A 13,214-nucleotide genomic window follows, 5' to 3' on the forward strand; every position below is an offset into this window, starting at 1 on the left:
ATCTGGTACGGATCCCACACTGCTGAGCAGTATTCAAGCAATGGACGAACAAGCGTACTGTAACCCACTTCCTTTGTTTTTGGATTGCATTTCCTTAGGATTCTTCAAATGAATCTCAGTCTGGCATGTGCTTTACCGACGATCAACTTTATATGATCATTCCATTTTAAATCACTCCTAATGCCTACTCCCAGATAATTGATGGAATTCATTGCTTCCAGTTGCTGACCTGCTATACTGTAGCTAAATGATAAAGGATCTTTCTTTCTATGTATTCGCAGCACATTCACCTAACGTTTATATGTTCCCTGCAGTGTCACCACACACACTGCACGGCCCATTTTTCTTCACTAAACTGTTTCAAAAAAACGTCTACCTGGAAATATTTCAGCTAAGGCTGACGCCAAAACTTGATCCGGATTGAATCTTTCAGGTAGATGGAGGGTTCACAATTGTTAAATCAACGAGTTCAAAGCCGTTGGATGGATCGTACTCGACATAAGGACGCTGTGTTCCGCTCTTGGCTACCTATATCTCAGAACCTAAAACCCATTATGTTTTAGCCAACACTTTAAATAGGAAATGTAAATTTTCTTAAGTATAACGATGGGTAACAACGGGAAGTCTGACCCAAAGAATGCAAAAGAAGCTGTAGTAGTACACTCAGTGTGGATAATGCTAGTCGTCAGACCTGAGGTATTCTGCACTGAATTTTAGCCACACGTTTTGGTTTTGAGCACACAGATTTTCGCGTTTTCCCTCAACACTTGCGGAAGTTTACGAATTGAGTGGCTGTCTAGACTCTTCATTTATATGACATACATTTTCAAGCTTTTACACTAAGTAAATACTGGGAGTCGGCTTTTGTATGTAAATAAAAGTGTGAGAAGCACAGATTTTGCACTTATGTGGGTTCGTGACAGCTTCTACACTATGAGTCTAATTGTAAAAGAACAATGTAGCGTCAATTTCTCCCACTGAAAACAGTGTACCTCGCAGAGTACAGGAAAGCACGTCTTCTCCATGGTACAGCTAACAATAAGAAACAAAAACCACATGGAGCAGATAACAGTAACAAGAAAGTAAAAAAATTGTTTATTATCAGCATCCGGCACAATTGAAAACATATCAGATGCATCCAATATGTCCGCCATCAGTGTTGCCACCATACTTACACAGAAACGAGTATATAGAGCCATATTAAACTATGCACAGGTCTAGGCGTCACAGCCGGCCGAAGTGGCCGTGCGATTAAAGGCGCTGCAGTCTGGAACCGCAAGACCGCTAAGGTCGCAGGTTCGAATCCTGCCTCGGGCATGGATGTTTGTGATGTCCTTAGGTTAGTTAGGTTTAACTAGCTCTAAGTTCTAGGGGACTAATGACCTCAGCAGTTGAGTCCCATAGTGCTCAGAGCCATTATTATACTAGGCGTCACACCAGCCAACACATGCGCCTCCCATCTCTCTGCTGTAACTACCCACATTGCCCACTTTCTGTTATAAAAGTGTCGTGTGACGTCATTCTTAAGGCACCAACCAAACCATACAAAATGTCTTTTCATTCAAATAATATTTCATCCAATTTAAAATGACACTGTTGGCCAATTAAACGGAAGATTTAGTGCATCATAAACAAAAAGCGGGATTCTTCACTGATTTTTCGGTTCTGTTTGTGTGCAAAACTTATTTATAATACATTACGTGACCCAAATTGACATGGGGATATAAGGACTAAAATATACAGAAATGAAACACACTACAAAATTGCCGAAATAAGAGAGTGAACATAGTGTTTTTGATATGTATACCACAAGATTGCATTTGATGTGTGGAGTACAAATCCGAAATCGGATTCTGACAAGGTAACGTATTTCGAAAGTTCTCTACGCTGTGCTTCGAAAGTACATTCTCAGAAATGTCTTCCTCAAATTAAGGCCAATGACACCAGTAGACTTATCTCGGCCAGGAATGCCCTCTTTGTCTGTGTTACTCTGCTTTTTATATCCTCCGTCAAGGGCTATTTTTCGTCCAAAGTAGCAGAATTCCTTAACTTCGTCTATTTCATGACCAGTAACTTTGATGTTAGGTTTCTCGCCATTCTGTTTTCTGGTACTTCTCATTCCTTTTGTCTTTTCCTGATTTACTCTCAACCATATTCTATACTCATTAGATTGTTCATTCCATTCAAGAGATCCTGTTATTCTTCTTCACTTTCGCTAAGGATAGCAATGTCACTAGCAAACCTTATCATTGACATCCTTTCACCTGAATTTTAATCCCACTCTTGAACATTTTATTTCCGACATTGCTTCTTTGATGTATACATTGAACAATAGGGGTGAAAGACTGCATCACCGTCTTACATGCTTTTTAATCCGAGCACTTCCTTCTTGGTCTTGTAGATGTTGTGCATCACCAGCCTTTTACTCCTGTATTTCCCAGAATTTCGAATATCTTGCAAATGGTTCAAATGGCTCTGAGCACTATGGGACTTACCTTCTGAGGTCATCACTTCCCTAGAACTTAGAACTACTTAAACCTAACTAACCTAAGGACATCACACACATCCATGCCCGAGGCAGTATTCGAACCTGCGACCGTAGCGGTCGCGCGGCTCCAGACTGTAGCGCCTAGAACCGCTCGGCCACGCCGGCCAGCGAATATCTTGCACCATGTCGCACTGTCGAACGCTTTTTCTAGATCGATAAATCCTGTTAGCGTTTCTTGATTTTCCTTGGGCTTTCCTTCCATTATCAAGCGCAACGTTAGAACTGTCTCTCTGGCGCCTTTATCTTTCCTAAAGCCAAATTGATCGTGAAGTAATGGATTTTCCATTTTCTTTTCCGTTCTCCTATATATTATTCTTATCAGTAGCTCGGATGCATGAGATGTTAAGCTGATTGCGCGATAATTTTCGCACCTGTCTCGCCTTGATTCTTCGGAGTTGTGTGGATGATATTTTTCCGTAAGTCTGATGGTACGTCACCATTCTACACACCAAATTGAATAGCCATTTGGTGCCGTTACCCCCAAAGACTAGAAATCCCGATGCAATACATCTATCCATTCTGCTTCATTTCATCCCTAGTCTTCCAGAGTTCCTTCAAATTCTGACTCTAACACTGCATCGTCTATGTCTTTCTTACCAACACGAGTTTTTCCTTCTGTCAAGTCATCAGATAAGTCCCCTCCCTTATACAGGCCGTCAGTCTATTCTTTCCACCTCTCGCTCTTTTCTCTGCCTTTAACAGTGGAATTCCGATTCTACTCTTAATCTCTTAATGTTATTAGATTTGCTCTTAATATCAACGAAGGCTGTTTTGACTTTTGTGTATGCTGAGTCAGACCTTCCGACTAGACTACCATTTTTTTCGATATTTTCACGTTATTCCTACAGCACTGCTCGTAGAATGCTGTGTACTCCCTATATATATACATATATATATCCAACCGTACCACAGTAACAACACAGCAACACCATAGTGTCTGGTGTTAGAACGACACATTAGTCGATCATCCACACAGTTTCCCCTATACACTTGCGGTTTAGCTATAGAAAAACGTGAATTGTGTTTCTGCGTTCGTTTCCACCACAAATAAGGATGCAAAGAGGACAGATACTATGAAAATAATTGTAACTAATAGCAAAATATACTTTCGAAACAAGATAATGATCTTTATTGATAGAGTGATTGGTTAAGTCGTCATTCAATCTCACACATTATTCATTGCGGATGGAAAGAGTTGTTTTCTTGGGGTCATCAGTCTTCTGACGGGTTTAATGCTGCAAGCCACATATTCCTCTGCTGCGCCAAGCTCTTTATCTCCGAGTAGCACGTTCTCAGTTATTCAGTGGATGTGGTCCACTCTCTGCCTGCTCTACAGTTTCTACCCTTTACAACTCCCTCATGCAATATGGAGTTTATTCATTGATTTCTTTATTGATGTCCCATCATCCTATCCATCTTTATTTTCAGTATATTCCACAAGTTCTTCCCCTCGCTGGCTCTGCGATGGACGCCACATTTCTTATCTTATCAGCTCACCTTATTTTGATTATCCTTCTATAGCACCATACCTGAAATGCTTCGATTCTCTTTTTTTCGGTTTCCCTGCAGTCAATAATACATTACCATAACAATTCTGTGCTCCAAACATACATTCTCAGAAATTTCTTCCTCAAATTAAAGCCTATGTTTGATACCAATATACTTCTATCGGCCAGAAATGCCCTTCCGCCTAGCCCTAGTCTGCTTTTCATGTCCTCCTTGCTTCGTTGGTCATGTATTATTTTGATTCCAAGGTAGAAGAATTCCTTCATTCCGTCTGCTTCGTGATGACCAATTACGATATTAAATTTATCGCAATTCTCATTTCTGCCACCCCTTCAGGGTTTTCGTCTTCCTTCGGTTTACTCTCAGCCCATAGTGTACCCTCATTAGAACAATTCATTCAACAATCCTGCAATTCTTCCTCACTTTTACTGGGGACAGCAACGTCATCAGCAAATCTTATCACTGGTATTCTTTCACCATGAATTTTAATCCTACTTCTGCACCTTTTACTTCCGTCAGCATTTCTTTGATGAGCATATTGAACAGTACGGGGCGAGAGATCACATCCTTCTGTTGTATCCTGTCTAACCCAAGTACTTTGTACTTGGTCTTAAATTCTTATTTTTCCTGCTAGGTTCTTGTACTTTTATCTTCCGTACTAATCTAACACATCAGTTTTCTTTTTCATTTTTCTGTACATAATTCTTGTCAACAACCTGGTTGCACGATATGTTAAGCTGAGTGTGCGATAGTTCTCGCACTTACCTGGTATTGCTATCTTCGGAATTCTTTGTGTGGCATTTTCCCGTGAGTGTGATGGTATGTTTCCAGACTTATAGATTCTACACACCAACTTGAGCAGATGTTTTGTTGTCCATTCTCCCAATTATTTTAGGAGTACCGAAGGAATATTACCAATGCGTTCCGCATTATTTGATGCTACACCTTGCAAACCACTAAACACCGAAACCCCTATGGCATCATGTCGATTTCAATTTCTTCTTCTGTCACGTTATTAGACAGTGCCTCCCCCCTTGTAGATGCCTTCAATTGATGTTAATTGTTTTGTGTTCTCGATGGCGACAATTATCAAACCTTCGCTATGTACTTATAGTGAGGATAACGCGGCTACTACATGCTCAGAGGTTTATATTTCCCTCCGTGTAGCCGAAACAGCTACTGTCCATCTATTTCTTGTTATCGTGGATTCTCAGTACTTGTAGTTGTAATCTATTTCCGGAAAACGTTCATTTACGCCAACAGTTGTAAAGGATTAGTGGATTGTGTCCTTTTATGTTTTCTTCACAGTGACATCCGGTCAACGAGTTACATTAGCGTCGAGGGAAGCACAAAACTGAAAGAATGTTGCAAAAAATAGTAATCCAAATTTCCAGTAGCAAAGCCGCGATGTATGAATTATATCAGAGGAAGACACATAAACAAAAACAGAGTGCACAGAGAATATTAATTCAAATTCCTCTACAGGATGCTATAAGTTCACGTAGAGGCCAGAAATTAATACAAAATACTGGTGATATTTACAGGCTATCTATGTGTAGTAGCTAATGTCTAATGTAGTATTATTAGATAGACATTATCACAATTATTGTAGAGACCCTAGCGTGATTTAGATCTTCTGTTTCTTATTATGCTCTTATCTACCACCAGCCACATGAGATTATTTCGGTGCTCTAAATATACAAATGTCATCACAAAGAGCTGTCAGTATTGCTGGACTACTCAATTATTTGTAAATCACACCTCCTGTCTCAATATCCCATCGATCTGCAGATGTGTGATGCTAGTAAGGACAAAGAGGGCAATCTTATTGGAACTATACACAGTACTGTTTTGTTGTCCACACTGTCATTTAAACAAACCTACAAATTACACATGAAGATTTTTAACAATTCTTTGAAATCATTCAGTCACACAAACATACCCTCTATGGAAAGCTATAATTATTAATTATATAATTCTCGTAATTCTTAACTCTCAGACCGTATGGTTTGTGTCTACAGAAAACAATGAATGTATGAATGGAGACGAACCATGGTTTAAAACTTATTTTGCTTACACAACCACTTTCCCCTAAGTTTTGCATTTTTTCAGCATTGTGTTCACAAAATGTTTCTCTATTATGGTTTGGTAAAACAAATAATGGCGTTAGTCAATAACGTAGTCCATAAACACTATTCTAATAATGTGTGCTTACCAGATCATGATTTTAGTTACAACACCGTTTACTGAGCACATTCAGTCCGACTCGGCTGCGTATCCGCAACAAACTACCTTGTCAGCAATCCTTCCTATAGACCTCTTGCTAAGCGTTGAGCTGGACTGAGGCCGCCACGTCAAACTGCCGTCATACATTCTCTGTAGCTTTTAGGCTCGCCTTTGTGAGTGTACTCTCTCTTTTCGCCTTACTGGTAACGCCTGATGTATTAGACCTGATACACTCTCTCACTGAATACGGCAGCCTTTTAGTTGGGAGTGGTGGCTTTAACGTATGCTCGTTCATCATTTTTTTTTTTTTTTTGCTTTACGTCGGAAGTGACAAAAATATATAGTTCCGTTATGAATTCACGGAGCAATGTCGGTTTAAATAATGTTATAGATGAATGACAAGAAAAAGAAACAGTCTAAACATCGTGAACACAGTGTGTTCTCTATAGACAAAGGGTAGAAATTTTAAGTACTGAAAAATACAAACGATAAAATAATACTATCAAAGTCCTGTCTAATTTCACCTTTGTGAGCGTTCTCGACATCTAAGAAAAGCTAATTCTTAAACTTACAGTTTAGCTTTCGAGAGCGTTCATATACTGAGAAAGCGTTTTAAATATGAGTGAAAATGTATGTTATTCTCTAGATAAGAAGCTACTGGCTACTGGTATTTGACCTGTCAGAGGCATTTGAGTATCTAAATTACAATTTCCTTTAAAATAAATTAGAATGTATCATGGTAACTGCAAGTACTGCAAAATGTTTAAAATCGTTTTTTTCTGATAGGAAACATTGTCAGTAGGGAAGAGATATGTATTAAGGTACTGGAAACTAATTACATGTGGTGTCCCACGCGGTTCCATCTTAGAGCTTTTACTTTTTCTTGTGTATGTTAATCACATGTCATCAGTAACATTAACAGACTCCAAGCTTGCTTTGTTTACAGATGATACAAAATTGCAACAAACAGCAAAAGTATAGTTTAAGAAAGAGCGGTTGGTGAAATTTATGAGGCTTACATACGTCACAGTCGCTATCTACCGCTCACCAAACCTTTCTGCTCTTTTAATCCTGGCGACAGGTCCATGGGCATCCCGCGAGAAGCTACATTCCGAGCTGAGTAAATCCCACCCTCAATCATTGCATGCTTTTTGGATAGTAACCGGGATTGCTTGCCGAGGACTTAGGTTCGTCGGGTTTTCGATGGCTTTTGGTACCTACTATATCTGAATTGCCACTGCTTTCCTCTGCCTTCGTGGTCTCACGATTTGCCCCTTCAGAGCCGGCACATTTCTTGGTTCTGCTGCCTTGGTTTGTGGATGCTGAACTGCTAGTATTCACTATGCTGCCAAGAACTAGAGTAGAAAGAAAAACAGTGAGCATCTTTCGTTACAGTGCTGATCGTTCTTTGAGTGATGCCTTCCTGTAGATATTGAGTTCGAGTTCTCCCCTACAATGATCCCTACCTTTTAATAACGACTGCAATAACGGTAGTTTTGATTTTAGTTCTCCAAGATGAATCAACATTCAAGGTTACCAGTACAAGGTGAGTTTTTTAATCCTACTTGTAAAAGGTAAATATAATTTAGATTTCACTGTTGATTGTTCTAGAAGTTTTATTTCTGTTTTTATTTTTTAACAAGAAATTATTGTTTAAATTGTGTGTATCTTTTTAAAGGCCCATATGTAAGAACTTGGAAGTATTTGTTCTTTTTAGGGTTTCGTACCTTAATCGGTAAAAATGGAACTCTTATAGGATGACTTTATCGTCCATCTGTCCATCCGTTTATTAAGACTTTTTCTCCTGAGGAATGGGTAGAGGTATCGAGCTGAGATTTTTGTGATAGTCCTTCTCGCATTTGTCCGACTTTTTAAACACACATGTGTCAAATTACTATCGCCGTTATCGAGCCACAGTTAAAACCTGAAAGCGTCTCACGGGATTACAGTACTGCGAATTGCAGTTTATTTCTGTTGGTGTTAGCTTCGGCCCATGTGGTTTCAAATTTTCTTGTGTGTGCGTGTGTGTGTGTTTTCTAGAATTCCTGACCCAAGCTGAATGAAGAGACTAAACGCTATCTGGGCTAACCTCGACTTAGTCGCCATGTGTTACCGTATCTTTAATGAACAGATGTGTAGTATGTGATCAAAAGTATCCGTACAGCCACAAACACATACGTTTTTCATATTAGGTGCATTGTGCTGCCACCTTACTGCCAGGTACTCCATATCAGTGACCTCAGTAGTCATTAGACATCTTGAGAGAGCGGAGTGGGACGCTCCGCGGAACTCACAGACTTCGAACAAGGTTCAAATGGCTCTGAGCACTATGCGACTTAACTTCTAAGGTCATCAGTCGCCTAGAACTTAGAACTAATTAAGCCTAACCTAGCCTGAGGACACCACACACATCCATGCCGGAGGCAGGATGCGAACCTGCGACCGTAGCGGTCGCACGGCTCCAGACTGTAGCGCCTAGAACCATATGGCCACTCCGGCCGGCACTTCGAACAGGGTCAAGTGATTGGGTGTCACTTGTGTCATACGTCTGTACGCGAGATTTCCACACTCCTAAACGTCCCTAGGTCCACTGCTTCCTATGTGATAATGAATTGGAAACATGCAAGGACACGTACAGCACAAAAGTGTACAGGTCGATCTCGTCTGCTGACTGACAGAGACCGCCGACAGTTGAAGAGGGTCGTAATGTGTAATCGGCAGAGATCTATCCAGACCATCATCACACAGGAATTCCAAACTGCATCCGGATCCACTGCAAGTGCTATGACAGTTAGGCGGGAGGTGAGATAACTTGGATTTCATGGTCGAGCGGCTGCTCATGAGCCACACATCACGCCGGTAAATGCCAAACGACGCCTGGCATGTATGGAGCGTAAACATTGGACGATTGAACATTGTAAAAACTTTGTGTGGAGTGACGAATCACGGTACACAATAAGACGATCCGATGGCAGGGTGTGAGTATGGCGAATGCCCGGTGAACGTCATCTGCCAGCGTGTGTAGTGCCTACAGTAAAATTCGGAGGCGGTGGTGTTATAGTATGGTCGTGTTTTTCATGGAGGGGGCTTGCACCTCTTGTTGTTTTGCGTGGCACTATCACAGAACAGGCGTACACTGATGTTTATAGCACCTTCTTGCTTCCCACTGTTGAAGAGCAATTCAGGGATGGCTATTGCATCTTTTAACAGGATCGAACACCTGTTCATAATGCACCAACTGTGGCGGACTGGGTACACGACAATAACATCCCTGTAATGGACTACCCGATCACAGTACTGACCTGAATCCTATAGAACATCTTTGGGATGTTTTGAAATGCCGACTTCGTGTCAGGCCTCACCGACCGACATCGATACCTCTCCTCAGTGCAGCACTCCGTGAAGAATGGGCTATCACTCCCAAAGAAACCTTCCAGCAGCTGATTGAACAATTGCCTGCGAGAGTGGAAGCTGTCATCAAGGCTAAGGGTGGGCCAACACCATATTGAATTCCAGCATTACCGATGGAAGGCGCCACGAACTTGTAACTCATTTTCAGCCACGTGTCCGGTTACTTTTGATCACATAGAGTATTTGTTTCGGTCCTTTAAACTGAGAGTAATATCGTCTGTTGTTCTTGCTCAAAATTTTGTTAAAACTTATTCCCGTATTGTAAAGCAAGTTGTGTGCGTTTAACTTTAAAAATGTCTAAGTATTTAACGACCTGAATTATCACCTTCATTGTGGCATCTGTTAAATGTTTTATGATGGCTTTTCATCGTTTATTTTGTTAATGTTAGAACGCCGCTAAGGCAAACAAATATTGTTAAAAGTCTTTTAATTTTTTTCTCAGCATCTTTCCACTCCCAGCTCTATGAACTTTGCCATTTCAACTTTCAGAGACATTATCACTAATCTTTGAAAAGGAACACTGCATGTAGTTAACACTGCATGTAGTTCAGAATTTGGGAGTGACAGTCAGGAGGTTAGCAGTGTTAAATTCTTGGGATTACAATGGATAACAAATTCAGTCTGGAGGAACAAACAACGGAACTGACGAACTACCTTAGTAAATCTTTATTTATATGCAGCTGCCAGAAACTGTAAAGAGCAAACACTCGTATTTCGTTTACTTACATTCCATAATGTCATCAGGACCACTTTTGTTGTAGTTAATCAGTCCAAGCTTAAGTTTTATGACCAAAAAAGCATGTTAAATGAATTATTTGTGGTGTGAAGTCAAGACCGTTCTGCAGAGGCTTGTTCAAGGAATTGGGGGAACTAATTACTGCTTCCTAATATATTTTTTTCTTTAATGAAATTCGATATACCTTTTTCTCATACCAAAAGTCCTGTTCATGAGATCAGTACTAGAAGCAAGAATGATCTACATAAATATTTCAAGTCAATTACTCTGGTTCAGCAAAGTGACCCTTATTCAGGAACATACAATTTCAATAACGTGCCAGTAGGAATAATTAGATTAGCTGCAACTGAAGCGTAGTATGAGAGGAACCTACAGGATTTATTGGTGGGCAGCTCCTTCTACTCTGTTGATGAATATTTCTTTTGATCTTGAGGAGCCTTATGCCACAGCTGAACAGCTCGCTAGACTAATTGGTCACTAGTTGTTCAAAAATTCTAAGCTACTGACTAATCAGAACATCAAAACCAGAAGTTTTCATACACAGCATGAAGACTTATTCTCCTCAAGTTGAGTACTGATGCTGATAGCTGACACATGGGACTCTACACTTTATATGAAGACTTTTGTTTTTGATGTTCTGATGATGGGCTGCGCACCAAACGTATCATTAAATAAGCATTTCTGAACAGCAGGTGACCAGATATTCTAGCCACCTAGTCAGCAGTGCTATAGTTCTCCTCAAGTTTACATCATTGTCACATTGTTACAGGACCCCTGCGCGATCTCGTGTTTCACATTAAGTTATTTCATTTGAACCAGGTGGTGTAAATACTGTTCATAATGTCAGATAACGTAGTCATTAAGTGAAATCCGACTTCCGCTCATCTTCAGTGCAGTAAGGCGACCAACGTAAAGAAAAAGAAAAAAATGTTATAAATAAGTGCTGAAAAGGTTTTTCAGTTTAATGATGTGTGGATATAATAGATTAAGAATTACCTTAAGCACTCCATTGTTAATTACTTTTATATGTTTGAAACAAGTATGCTATTACGCTTGAAATGAAAATATATTTCAGATATTTTATCAATTCCACCGCCACGAGTGCCATTTCCCCCAGGATTTGTTGAAGGAACATTGGCAATCTCAGTTTTTTTGTAAATATGTATTACATATTCTTTTTTTCATTACATATTCTTCGTCCTATGTATCTATGGAACAAATCATATAACGTAACAACAGATTTTTAAATTTTTCGTTTACAGTCTCCTGCACGTTCTCAAAACCTACTCATTTGTTGAATTATGTAAATATGTCACGCAACGTAGTACGTCACAGTGAGCTGTATGTTTATACAGAAGAAGAATACTTCAAGACTACATCACTACAGGTTGCAATCCAGTGCCCAGAGTTCAAGACTAAATCTTCCTGTGGCTGACCCTAGAAGATTTATCATGTCCATGTTTTGCTACAATAAACTTTTTCGCATTTTGAATGCCGAACTTCTTTGTAGAATCAGCGTCAGACTTCCCTAGAACTTTGGGTTCGCTTTTAGAGATCCCATTTCCTGGCCTTGACGAAGGGGTCAAGGTCAGTTCGTTTCGATTATTGAATCTGAAAGCATCTTGATGCTGCGATGTCGATCTCTGGAAAAAAAAAGTGGCGTTAGATTTCATTCCATTTCCTTGGAAGGAGCTTCTTTTTATGAGGCTATAAGTAGTAGAATCATAAACTGCTTCTCAAATAAATATAACAAAATTTACATATCTCACCTTACAGAAATTCTCTCTCACAAGAGGAGGCTACGACTTTCGGATCACGCATGAACTTCGAATTTTGTACACCTCTGACGGCCCATCAGGAAAAATGTGCAAGGAGTAAGGCGTACTACTTAAGCGATTTAGAGAAAATCGCAAGAGAAGTTGTGCGCGCCAGTGATGTACCGCTACGATGCGAACCTGAGCACTAACTGGCGGCGGTCACGTGGTTAGCGTTCAAATTCCGTAATCGGTCGATCCCTGGATCGAGTCCCGGTCATATTTTTCTCTAAGTTACAATTTTTTCGACACTACTCACATTATTTCGCACATACTACATTTGAAATATAATATGATGGCCGGCCGGGGTGGCCGTGCGGTTCTGGGCGCTACAGTCTGGAACCGCGTGACCGCTACGGACGCAGGTTCGAATCCTGCATCGGGCACGAATGTGTGTAATGTCCTTAGGTTAGTTAGGTTTAAGTAGTTCTAAGTCATAGGGGACTGATGACCTTAGAAGTTAAGTCCCATAGTGCTCAGAGCCATTTGAACCTTTTATAATAGGATGAAAAGACACGTGTATTTGCACGAACTTTTATTGAATTTTCAATGTTATTATTAATATAACAAATATTGTGCGACTTTTATTTCTATAGGCAACTCAAAAACTTTATCTCAAGCACCTTCAAATTTCTTCATATCTGATTGACAATGAACGCACCTGATGATGGCAACATGGTCGATTGCCGAAATATTGTGTCCTATGCACACTCATACCAGGCTGTTCACCCGAGATTTATTTCGTCAAATTACTTTTCGTGAAGGTGTAATAAAAGTACATCCAATCGTACATCGCAAATTTTCAGCACCAATAAAATGTTGCACTACGCATAATTTGGATCCAAATTGGCGGAAGAAAGAGAAATTTTTTCAAAATGTTAATGAGGTTTGATTTTCCTTGGAAACTCCGAAGATTCCTTGTGCGTGCGTTAAAACTGCATTCATACGATGTAATAATGCCTTTTCTGTACGA

The 13,214-nt window shown here is 40.0% G+C and overlaps 1 protein-coding gene across 2 annotated transcripts in view; it reads right to left on the bottom strand.

The window, feature by feature from the left end:
* Nucleotides 1-11,474: 11,474 nt before the first annotated feature.
* Nucleotides 11,475-13,214, bottom strand: part of LOC124612679 — a 70,681-nt gene continuing 68,941 nt past the window's right edge. For both annotated transcript variants that reach the window (XM_047141008.1, XM_047141007.1), the window contains exon 5: nucleotides 11,475-12,070. In XM_047141008.1, the coding sequence (XP_046996964.1) occupies nucleotides 11,843-12,070 (228 nt within the window). In that variant the 3' untranslated portion in view covers nucleotides 11,475-11,842. The remainder of the gene's footprint in view (nucleotides 12,071-13,214) is intronic.

This window comes from Schistocerca americana, chromosome 4 (genome assembly GCF_021461395.2).
Source record: "Schistocerca americana isolate TAMUIC-IGC-003095 chromosome 4, iqSchAmer2.1, whole genome shotgun sequence".
Lineage (NCBI taxonomy): Eukaryota > Metazoa > Arthropoda > Insecta > Orthoptera > Acrididae > Schistocerca > Schistocerca americana.